General features: G+C 36.2%; 1 protein-coding gene across 1 annotated transcript; it reads right to left on the bottom strand.

The window, feature by feature from the left end:
• Window positions 1-53: 53 nt before the first annotated feature.
• Window positions 54-12,659, bottom strand: LOC114174127 (DNA polymerase alpha catalytic subunit). Its single transcript, XM_028058892.1, has 31 exons — window positions 11,422-12,659; window positions 10,966-11,136; window positions 10,755-10,838; window positions 10,567-10,641; window positions 10,325-10,389; window positions 9,443-9,533; window positions 9,147-9,335; window positions 8,817-8,980; window positions 8,563-8,677; window positions 7,570-7,749; window positions 7,375-7,488; window positions 6,679-6,798; window positions 6,259-6,579; window positions 6,058-6,150; window positions 4,774-4,913; window positions 4,615-4,687; window positions 4,456-4,512; window positions 4,244-4,336; window positions 3,713-3,835; window positions 3,536-3,633; window positions 3,417-3,462; window positions 2,948-3,061; window positions 2,752-2,835; window positions 2,501-2,614; window positions 2,323-2,412; window positions 2,148-2,224; window positions 1,330-1,543; window positions 1,075-1,128; window positions 868-987; window positions 709-783; window positions 54-535 (listed from the first exon to the last, which is right to left on the bottom strand). The coding sequence occupies exons 1-31, from the start codon at window positions 12,553-12,555 to the stop codon at window positions 389-391; spliced, it is 4,635 nt and encodes a 1,544-aa protein (XP_027914693.1). The 5' UTR covers window positions 12,556-12,659; the 3' UTR covers window positions 54-388.

Raw genomic sequence — 12,659 nt, 5'->3', positions numbered from 1 at the left:
CATTGTCTCGTTTAGAAAGATACATCACTTAATCATAAAACTAATCAACATTCTTAAAAAGAATCAATTATTAATTTTTTTATAATAAAAAATTCACCCTAAAGTGTAAAATTACAGTAGGCACACTCTAATCCATTGAGGAGCTTTGAAAATAATAAAGACAAACGTAAACATATTTACAGAACATGTGAAGTTGTTCTATGAACATCTACACAGCTACACAATCTAGTACAGATTAGTATAGAAGATTGCTAAGAGTTTTCATCAGAGCCCAGTTCTGCCAGCGTGATTTGCTCAATCATACTTGATAATCTATTTATAATTCTTAATCACTCTGCTAAAAAAACCCTTGCTTAAGTAGGATTCGGGTGGACACTAAACCTGCAAATTAAACTGTTATCACCAGATCCTCCAGTCTCACCCAGCCATAAGCACAACGGTCCCTGATCTTCTGCGCTGTTGAAGCTGCTGGATCAATCATAGGCCTAATTTTCATCACCTCTTTCTCTATAGTTATTCTAGATTTGCCCTCCATCTGGAAGAGTCACGTCCAAAAACAGTATGATTAATAATGATGAACCAAGTTGTATAGTTAGTTAATCATTATTCATTTATTTAACTCAAGACATCACAGTTAACAAATTATCCTAAAAATCCGAGTGGTTTGCATAAGCTTTCAACAAATTATCCTCATCATTTAGTGAGTACCTTTTCTATACAAGAAACAGCGTCAAACACGTGGCAAAAATACGAGAGCTGCTTGTACAAGTCTGCTTCAGTATACTGAAAAATCACATAAACATTTAGTATATTAGAATACGCGTATTAAAGCAATTATTAAAATTCAACAAGTTCTTGGAGTGAAACCTTTCTAAGCAGACGGCCATTGCAACGAGGATAATTTGGACAAACAGTTCCTCTCTCGGAATCACCAACCAACCGCAGGCTGATACTCCGCGTTGTATGCTTGCACGTTTCATCATCACACTGGATGCAAAAACAGCCAAGGATAATAATGACACCAAATTTTCACTGGCTATTAATTTTCATAATATATTTAGAGAGGTGACTTACCGTTAGTAAACCTTTATAGTACATCAAAACAAACATCTCTGCTTGCCTTTTGACCTATGAAGTATAATGAACTGTAAGTATATTCTCGGGAATAATATTCTGTGCTAAATCAAATCAACAATGATGATAGGTGTTACTAAATGTTCTATTTTGAAGTCCATTCCAGAGCTGAAACTGGTGTCAAAACTCTCCTAGATGAAGCGCACTTAAACAACAATACTTGTAGAGATGCCTTGAATCTTAAATTAGTCAAACCTGATTCGCTATCATCGCTGGAGAAATTTTGACATCATCGGGGCATTTAGGACAACACAGCTTACGCCAGAAATTGAAGTCAGATTCCTCGGTAGATACGCTGGTTGTCATTTCACTTCCCAACAAACAGCAAATAGATTTAGAGACGGGTGGGCAGTCAAATGTACCAGAGCAGCTGGGGCATGACAAGACCAACGGCTCACATCCCCGATACCTGCAATTAATTTATCACATCCAATCCATGAATTAATAATTATGGATAGGCAAATCATCAGTAAAATCCATTGATCATATCACAGCTTTAGCAAGAATCCACCAAAGCCTAAATAGATAAAATACTGTCAAAAAATGTATAGCTTGTTCAAATCTCTGCAGAGTATACTAAATCTCAGAATTGAAACAGAAAGGCTCTAGCAGTAATCAGGATAAAAAAATCCATACTCAGGATATCTACATGTAAAATTTATATGATATCCACGATGGATACATGCAGGTTATGTACACGAATATTTTAATTACTTACTTATTGATGAGAGGATAAGAGTATCAAGATATACAAACCATACAAACTACCAGATACCCGCTACTGGTTTATTATTGGTAAATTTTATTTCAATATTTTTAAAAAAATCAAGAAATAAAAACAAAGTTATTAGTAAATTTATTTGAATATTTTTAAAAAAATCAAGAATATTAACCATTCAAGAATAACCCATTGTCATTCCTAACAAGTATCTATATTAACACTGGTAGTGCATATCTGCATTTATGAGATTTTTGACAATTGGTGGGATCTAAATTTAAAAACCAAGACATACCTCTCCTCATCATTAGCAGCACACAAGAGTGAACTGCTAGAATCATCATTAAAAGCTTCACTTGATTTATGATGAAACTGAAACAATATAGTTTTCCAATTTAGATAACTTATACAAAAAATAAATGTAAATACCTGGATCTGAATGCTGAGACAAACTAGGAAGTATATTTTACCTTTGAGGAATCAAGCCCTAAGCAATCAGCCAGTCTTTCTGGGCTTGTCCCCTGAATTGATGCACAAAGGCGTGATACTACGGGATGGATCTACAAGAGCAAAACATAAAATACTCAATCAGGGTACATTACTCGGTAACCATTGTTATTCATAAAATTAGCCATTGCATTCTAAAACCTGTTGTGATAAATAGTAATCAATGTCAATCAGCCATGTCCCTTGTTCCCGTTTAAGTTCTTCAGGATGTCTAGCACGTTGAGCAATGCCACCTGCACTGCCTGAACTGCCACCCTAATCAAAGCAGAACATAATATTAAAAATACAAAGGTGAGACAGAACAAAACATACGTCGAGTACTTCATGAAAAAACATTTCCCAGGGTTACACTATGTGTCCTTTGATAGGAAGTGAATTACTAAATGACAAACCTGCTCATAACAAATTATATAAGGGATTGTATCACCAACAGAACAGCCAGAAGAGTAACCCTGTTGCTTCAATCTTTGTGCCACCTATACGTTGTGATCAAGAAAAGCATCCTCAGAAGTCAGAATCAAGTAGGTAGTAGCAAAAGAACATAGATCAGACTATTTGAAGTAACAAATGAAAATAGCTTGGACTAACAAGAACATGTGGCTGGTTCTTGGCATCAGGATAAGCTTCAGGTGGTTTAGTCAATGTCTTCGTAATGACATATTTCTCTAATGGTACTTGTCCGTTCCTCATTTCTTCTTGTACCTGTATTAAGATTAACATCGATCAGTTTGCAGGGAAAACAAACCTCAACTACAATATAAAAATCATTAATTAAAGTGAAAGGCAAAATTTACATGAACAAAACCCCCCAATGAACTCCAATTCCTTCACAAACGATTGATAACTAGATCAACAAAAAAAACTATTCCACATCATCAATTAATCCCATCAAATGCGAGTTATACACCCAAGCACTCAAGATTTTGGACCACCCTATAAATAACATTCCAATCTTCGGGCAGAAAGTAGTGAGCCCAAAACTCCAGGAAGCTTTTCTCTAATCACATGGTAGGTTATTACAAACAAATGTCTAATACTTCAAGAAATCACAATTTACCTTCATGAGCGAGTTGTGGATTGACTCCACTACATCTTCACATGACCTGGGAACCATAATATAACTCGTTAGTAAAAACATGCATCTAGGAGGACAAATTGGCAAAAAAAGTAACATACCCTCCAGACAAAATTTGAGTCAAGCAAAAATCTCCTAATTCTTTAGCTAATAAGCTCCAGTCACGACGAACAATGTCAAGACCTTTACGTTCAATAACCTGCACCATGCAATAACCTCACTGTATGATCTTTTAAATATGTTTGGTAATGTAAAAGAATAAGTTATCACAAGCATACCTCATATGGGGTGCCATCTTTAAACAGCAACTTTACAGCTGCATACTTCTTTTTCTTGAGAAGCAGCATTCTTTTATATAAACCATCAAGATCAATTTCCAAGCATTTATATTTCTTATTGACCTGATGACAAATTAAGCAGAAAACACATCACGAGAAGATAGATGAAAAAAAAGGAGGGAAAACTGCCATTTATTCTTGAAATATGGAAATATGCCAGAATTATCTGTAGTTGTAAACAGTGCAAACTAAACATGCTAAAACAATGTTGCAGTCGTGTCCAACTTAAATCACCTAAGCAACTGATTAATGACAAAAAACAAAAAACTATTGACATAACTTCACATTATCTTTTAAATCAACTCTAAGAAAAGAATCTTGAAATATATTTTACCGGGGGATAACAATGCTGAAAAACTATGGTGTTAGCTCTAAAACACCATGTTGCACGGCATAAGAACAGAGGAAACGATATGCAAATCTAAACCACCAAGAATTAAGAGATTTTCACAGCTAATAGTCAAATCTTACCTCTTGAATAACTTTTACAGCAATTTTATTAGCTTCCTCAATATCATCTAGCCCACTGTAAATCATTATTGAATCGGTGTCACCATAGATCACCTATAAAGAAAAAAAACATTGCACAAATTAAGAGCTAATATTGACCACCAGTTACATCAAATAAATATAACTAATATACCAAACTCTAATACTTCAAGATGAAGAGTACTACAAATAACCTCTAAATTCAAGGCATTCTGAACTAAATCAACAGTACTCTGCAGTATCTCCCTTCCCTGTATGGCCAATAGACATGCAACTGAAAATGTGAGCATTTGAAAATATGTTTCAGAGTACAGTAATCACTTGTTACGCTGAATAAGCAAGTGTATTCTTACTTGTAAAGTAATAAGCTCAGCCAAAGGCTTAGCATAAAATCTGGAATTGGAAAATCCCAGGCACCCATACATACTGCATAACACACCATTAAATTTAACACAGAAGGAACAACAGCATTTAATTTTGAAAGATGCAAGAAAAGGGAAAAGAAATATCACCTGTTAGCAGTAAGCTTAAGTGCTTGCTGCTGAATATCCAGTTGCTGAACCCTTAAAGGATCAGCTTTTTCATTCTTCTTTTTTTCATTCTTTATCCACGACTTTACCTTCTTCCTCCTATCTACCAGATTTTTCAGCACCTAGCACAACATACTCAATTACACACACATCTAAACTCTGTAGTCTACACGAAAGAACATGAAAATAGCCTTGTACATTAAAGAAGTTATATAAATTAAGATATATTGATAAACTGCATGAAAAACAGACGTGCCACTTACGAGAACAAAAACAACTAAGTATTCAAGGACCTTGTATAAGGAATTGTAAGACAAGATTATTTAGTTTGAGGCAATTTAAAATGAATCGTTATGAAATGCTGTTTTCAAATAAATATGCTTTGTAGGGAAAAAAACAGCCCTGGCCTGTCCTTACTGTGCTACTGCTTTACGTACTTGCAATGATTTTCTTTTACAGTTTTGTACCTCATTCGGTAATAGCAAAGGATATATCATATCATTCCTGATCATTGATCAGATCTTATTTGGATGCAGAAAATTGTCGACTGTGATGTATGAAATTAGAAAAAAAGAGCATTGCTTTCTCTAGTTCAGTCCATTTGTTGCCACGTTTTACATCACTTTCCACTGAAACAACCATGCCAACATGATTGGGCATCCATTACTAATTTTATAGTTTTTTAAACACCAAAAATACTGTTGAATCCTCATTTTCAAACACTGGTTTTTCACGTAAGTAAGAATAGCACCCAAGGCACAAACAAACCAGATGGAGACAACTCTAGAAAATCCAGTTACAATGCAGTATTGTAAAGAAATCTTAAACACCCTATCCATACGCAACAAAATAGAAGCCACAGCCTCGTCCAGTATAGTAAATAATATATAAACCACTTCAGTATAAATGCATCACTGACAACAAATTTAATTTATCAAGACAAACAATCTAGAAACCTTAAAAACACCCTATCCATAAGCAACAAAATAGAAGCCACAGCCTCCTCTAGTACTGTTAAGAATATATAAACCACTTCAGTATAAATGCATCACTGACAACAAATTTAATTTTTTAATTGGAACAACTCAAATACAGAGAAAAGGCAACTAACTTATTAAAAAGATGTAATTCTCCTAAATTAGGGAATAAAATTTGGTCGGGCTCCATATCTAAATCATACCCAACTAGGAAACAAGCAAATGGTACAAAACTTCAAGTTCAAATTGATTAAAAGATAAAATATTTGTATGTGTGTGCATCTTTTACCTCTGGCAAGACTCCAGTTATTTTACTAGATGGTAGACGTGGAAAAGATCCGTCCAAAGATCTTTCAACAGTTGTAAAGCAAATATTGTATTCCTGTAATTCAATTCAGTAAGTTGCAAACAGTAGAAACTGTAACAATTTGCCACTTGTAACGAATTAGACAAAGTAAACCAAGCTTAATTTGAAGACAGCGGCGTTAACCTGAATAATAGAAGGATAAAGACTGTTGAAATCCAAAAGGAGTATATATTTGTCATATAGACCCTTCTTTGGCTCCAAAACCAGTCCCCCGGCGTAAGAAGGACCCTTTTTGCTTTTCTTATTATTAGGTTCAGAAGCATCATTGTCATAGTTTACATCGTCAACATCTACATCGTAGTTGCTATCTTCAACATCATGAGTTACTCTACGTTTCGTCAATTTCGTTTCTTTAGAATAGTTTGAGAACTTGTCTGGCACCATATATTTCATTGCATGGAAAGTATGCAGCAAAAGATATTCAACTCTCTGTGCTCGAGCACCCTGAAATAATAAACTAAAAAATATTAGCTGTTGGCCGCTGCCTGGTAGGTTAAGCCCAATATCAAATCAAGATAAAAAGTAAATACATCGGAATCTCACCTGAAGAGTTTTCCCCCACAGATTACCACTTATATTAGTTAGCTGACGTGTGAGTGGAAGAATACTTAAATAAAACATCAGTTCCATAGACAACCATGCATCTGTTTCACCGTATTCAATCTGAACAAGTCAAGAACACCATAACAGTCAGCATAGAAGCAAATAAGCTAAATATTTTTTCAATCATTCGAATATTCCAAATGAAAAAGGTAAAATCTTTGACACCCTAATATTTAGCAAGATCATGTAAGTTGATAAGATCCCATAGCTTATCAACTAAGACTATAAAGTCCTCAAATTCAGCGCGGTTATTCATTATAGCATTAAAATATTCCGTACTACAAAATATTTAAGTTTCAACAATTCAGCCCAAAACCAGTCAAGTTTAACTCCAATCCAGTGGTATTATCAAAAAATATCAAGTATGGAATATAATTTGTTAATATCATTAACCATACAAGCATTGTAGTTCAATATTTGTGGATGTCAACTATTGCTGAATGTATCTAAATTCCCATTAGCACTCACAAGATCAGCCCCAAAATAGTGATGCAATGAATTGAAACAAAATCCTTCGATAATGAAGTGTTTATCATTTAAAAAAGATAATCCACAGTGAACATTATATAACAAGCACTTCAAATAGTTCTCCACAACAAAAAAAATACAGAGCTGTTTGAGTATATTGGAACCTACAAGCTCCATTAGCGATTCCGCGGATTGGAACATTTTTGGAACTTCATGTGGAGCAACTTCCTTCCGAAACTTGTTCAGGTGTGATTTTGCAAGGTGACTTAAAGAGTAACTAACCTGGAAGAACCAATAATGATGGTTACTAAGAAGTAAAAACCACAATTACTGCTCAGAGCGGGTTCTTAACAACTATTTCACCTCCTTTAATAGGTCACGGGAACACAAATATGTATCACAAAGAAGCCTGCCAGCAATGCATGACATGATACCAGGATCTGCTCCAGAACCAAAAACCTTACTTCTTCTTCCAAGTTTAGGCATAGTCGATCGGTTGAGGCGTCCTAGTTTAGACCACATGCTGCTTGCCACTTTGCAGGCCTGCATATTTTTTATTAGATGTTTTTAGGTGTAGCACCAAGTGTAAAATGCAAGTCAGAAGGAAAGCAGCAGCAGATTTTTGCTTTAAAAAGCCTAATGGGTTTAAATTATAGTATGGGCCATTGAGGGAAAATGAAAATCACTTGCACAAATGATGAAAATAAAAAAAATAAATAAAAAATAAATAAAAAAACTGTATATAGAAATTCAGTAGAAAACCTTAAGCTCGAAAACACAAACAATAAACTGAAAACAACTGACTGAAAATATAGCTTTCTTGATAATAGTGTTTTGGGCAACATGAACTGGGGCATCAGCTAATGAGTTTCATAGAAAAAAATATCAGGAACTTTGTCTATTCAACAGTTAGACAGAGACAACAACCTCTTAAACAAATATACCTAGAGAACGATGACGGGTTAAAAAACTGCAGAATTGCAACACTTTCTTCAGGACAAATTCAGACTTCCAAAATGAATTTTAATTTTCCATTAAACACTGAATGAAACCCTCTCAACTAACTATCTTCCCAATATAACCTCTTCATAACCAATTCTGACAAAGTAATTTTGATCTTTGTGAAAATTTTATACTATTTTACCCCCTTAAGAATGAATTTCTACCTCATTGAATGAATTGTTCAAACCACCTAAATCAATTATTTCTCATCCACATATCGTCCATTGTTTTTCAGTATATATCATCCATTTGACAATGAGAAATAATGAGAAAGGAATGTGCCAAATTCTATTAACTTTGTGAAAAGTCAAATAATTGACATAAAATTATCAGAGGAAAAGCCAAAATTCCCACCTGACATCTGTGGAGAAGAACATCCAGGTCAAATCCAGATATATTATGTCCAACCAGAACATCGCTATCCAACTTGTGCAATTCTAACATCAAGCGGTTCAATAAAGCTCTCTCACTGAAAACAAAGTGTTATTAGATAGGTCAATCCTAGAAGCAATCATAATTTCGAAGAAAAGTTTCACAGTTTTTAGATCATATTCAAACTAAAAAAAACACATAGCAAATACGTAAACACCATCTTGTAATGTCTCTACCTGCTTTCAGCACACAGAATATTTGAACCAGCTTTTAAGTTTCTGTCCGTGACCTCTTTGTTGAATCCCATTGGAAATATACTCCCATCAAGTTTACGAACAACAGTAAAATGGGTCAGCCTTCCAGGTCTCCTCCATTCTGAAGCCATCATAGGCGCGTCAATCTAAAATGTTAAACAGCAAATATCTTAAACTTTGATAGTAATGTTTAAACAGTCAATGAGGATATACTAATAGGAACAGATAATTGGTGACAGTTATTTAAACACTCAATGCATAACGAAACCACAGTAATGATAAGCAAACACTAAAAAAAGAACCATAAACAACCTTAACCATGTTACAACAGACAACGGATGCTGATACAATCTCATTTATGTTCTGCTTTTCATTTATGGTGGTTTTCAAGTTTATTGCTGCAACAACCACCGGAGGAATATTAGAAGTGATTTTCGAAGGAGGTGATGTCCTTATGAGTTTAGGAGAGCCAACAGTTACTTCAAATTTGCACCAGCTAACCTGTAAGCACAAACAAGATACTTGGATTAAAACAAGGCAACCTGTATATGGAATAAAGGACAAGAAATATAAATTACTTCAACTTGATGCACAACTTAAAATCTCACCCTTCGGGAAGATGAGCTCGTAGCAAACCTTGAAACCTGTAGCCATGAAGGCCCCTTTATCTTCCGTTTAATCAGAAAAAGCTCAAGGGCACTGCAAATAGTAATAGTTGGTTCAACTGTTTGTCTAACAAGTCAAATTGTTCAATTTATGGACACTCACGACAAGAGTGGGGAATATCAGTGTAAAAGCCTTTGCATGATACTAACTTCAAATAACAGAGTTCATATTTATGTTAACAAAGAATAGGCTTTTAGTCTCTAGAGTTAAGGCAGCTACTCAGTCCTCACATCACATCAAAATAAGAATTAAAATGTAATATTCTATTTTAGAGACCCAGCACGTTTCTGAAATGCATAGTTACGGAGAAAATAATTTATCTTCACAAAAAGAAATCTCCAAGTTTCTGCCAGACTACTCTCCCAAGTATCATTTCCCAATGTTCCTAAGTTTAAGAAACCCATTCAATGATCAACCTAAAAGTTACATGTTCTTATTATATCGAAAACACCAGATATTTGTTAAAAGAGCCTGCTTAGAAAACAGTTCTTTGTTACAGATTGCGGGACAAAAGTTATTTGTAGAAAATAACTGCTGGCAGTTATGGGTTAGAAGAATACATCCGACAGAAGGCTGTGTAACTGAGGAATGTGAAGTTATTGAGGACAGAGAATACTCTCAGTAGGAGACTTTTGTCTCTGGGTGAGCAAGTGCGTTGTTGTGTGTGTGATTACAACGTTCTATGCTATATATATATATATATATATATATATATATATATATATATATATATATATATATATATATATATATATATATATTACTTTGGCGGTTTGGGTTCTATCAAAATGGCACATAGGATAGTCTTCAAATACTTATAATACCTGCAACCAGTTCCTAAGAGAGCACAGAAACTTTCTCCTTTGAGATCTACTGGAAGTACAGGATCCTGCAGTGGTAAAAATATTGAAAAAATTAAAATATATATGCGTGTCATAAACATATATATATATATATATATAAAGAGAAGGGGCAAATTTGGAGTTTATAATTGTCTCTAAAATAACTTGAGTATACACATCCTTCGTTTTTTTTCTTCAGGATGTACATGGATCTAATAGTGTACCTTGAATGAATAATTTATTTTCACCACATAATTTTCCCCTGCAGGGATTTCAAATCGATCAAATGCATATTTCCTCTGCAAAAAACACCAAGAAATCAGAATAAAAAAGATAAATAAATATATAAATTCAATTGGCACAGAAAGCATCCCATAACTCCGAGACACGACAAATTATGTAGCTAGCAAACCTTAACAGGTGCCATGCTAAAGTTCGAAACATCCAAATTCACCAGATGCTGTGCTACCTCATTCTTAACATCAGCTGCAGCATCCTACAATTTGTGACAAGATAGACCCATCAACCACGGGATATGACAAAAATAGGGTAGAAATTAAAAATAAATAAAAATCAAATCAAATAGTAAATACATGTATATCAGAGTCAATCTACAAACTTACTTGCAGCTTTTTAAAGAAATCCGCAGAAGAAATTCGAGACTCCCGGACATCTCTCTCGAGACTCGTCATCTCTTCAGTGCGAAGCAGAGGTCGGGTAGGAACTGCATAGACGCACCTTTGCATGCCCTTAACAATAACACAACAACTCTGATACAAATCCCCAGTCTTAACCTGAATTGGAAACCAGAATCGAGAATGCAAATCATCAGAGTAATACTCGCTAGCAGGAATGAGCAACCTACTGTTGCACAACTCAACCCTCCATTGGTCAAGTCCAAAAAAAGCAAACTAAGTTTCAATGATGACAAAAATAATAATAATAACAGGATACTTCACAGGACCTCCATTCTACGGCTAAAATATTACGGCCTTAAGAAATAAAAAGTAACATTTTGTACCGTGGATGAAAACGTCAAAAAAACTATTGAAATAAGATAATATGTCGTGTAAAAGTACCTTCCCAAAGAGATAAAGGGTGCCCCTATTTTCCCCATAAAACTCTTCGTAGGCATCTAATATGTAGAAAGGCAGTGACCCATCTTCCTCCAGATCAAACTCTGAATGTTGGTTCTGCCAAGCATCCTTCGAATCAGAAACATCAACCCCGCCAGCATCGCGTATTGCTTCCTTCCAACCAGCAGTCGCAGATAATGCAGGGTCGTCCGCTTCTTTTACCTTCGCGTTCAAAGTGAACACCTCCTTCTTTGCATCCGCTTTCACTTCAATTTCAAAACTCTTCACCTCTTCCTCCTCAATCATACATTCATTAATTTGAGAATCCTCAGCTCCCACGGCCGGTCCCTGCCCATTCTCAGAATTATCGCGCCCGAAATCTTGGATTTCACTAACCACTGCGCTCTTTGGCGCAAACCCCGAGTCAAAACCATCACTCTCAACAACTATCTTAACAGACTCAGCGTTACCATTTCCCGGCAATGAAGAAAAATCTCCCATCATACCAACAGAATTATTATCCCTAACCGTGTTATTAACACGCAAAGCATTGTTTGCAACAGAAGTGGAAGAGGAATTCCCTTGCGCCCTTCTACGCCTCAGTCTATCAGTCTCGTCCGCAGCGAACTCCGCGATAACATCGTCGACGATGCTCTCACAGGCTTTGTCGTCTCTGCTCTTCTTGAAAACGGAGGAAGTGAACATAGAGGACAACCTCTGCCCTCCCATCATGGCCGCAGCGGCGGAGAGCGACGAAGAAGGCCGTTTCGGCTGAGGATCCTTCTTCTCGACCTTCTTCCGCTTTGGCCTCTCCGATTCGCCTTCGGATTCATCGGAGGAGAGAGTGAATCCAGCCTGAGACCAGTCCTCTTCCTCGCCCTCATCGCCGTAACCGATTCCTTCATCGTCGACTATGAAGGAGCGCGCCTGCTCGCGGCGCTTGGCGACGAGTGCGTTGTACTCGTCCTCAGGGACAGTGTCGTAGACAGGGTTTTCTAACCTGATTTGGGGCCCAGTGCCATCGGATCGACGACCACCTCGGAGGCGGGCCTTGAGACGTTCCAACGCTTCGCTGCGAGCGGTGGACTCCGGTCCCCTCGGCCTTCGCCTCCCGCTTACTGGCTCTTCGTCCGCCATCTCTATCTTTCTCGATCTCTGACTGGTGTGAAGTGATTGTGTGATTTACTGATGGAGAAGACGACGGCTACCTTAAGGGTTTTGAAGAGAACGCGGGAAATTGA

The sequence above is a fragment of the Vigna unguiculata genome, chromosome 2 (genome assembly GCF_004118075.2).
Source record: "Vigna unguiculata cultivar IT97K-499-35 chromosome 2, ASM411807v1, whole genome shotgun sequence".
Taxonomy (NCBI): Eukaryota; Viridiplantae; Streptophyta; class Magnoliopsida; order Fabales; family Fabaceae; genus Vigna; species Vigna unguiculata.
This window is presented reverse-complemented; position numbering and strand designations above follow the sequence as displayed.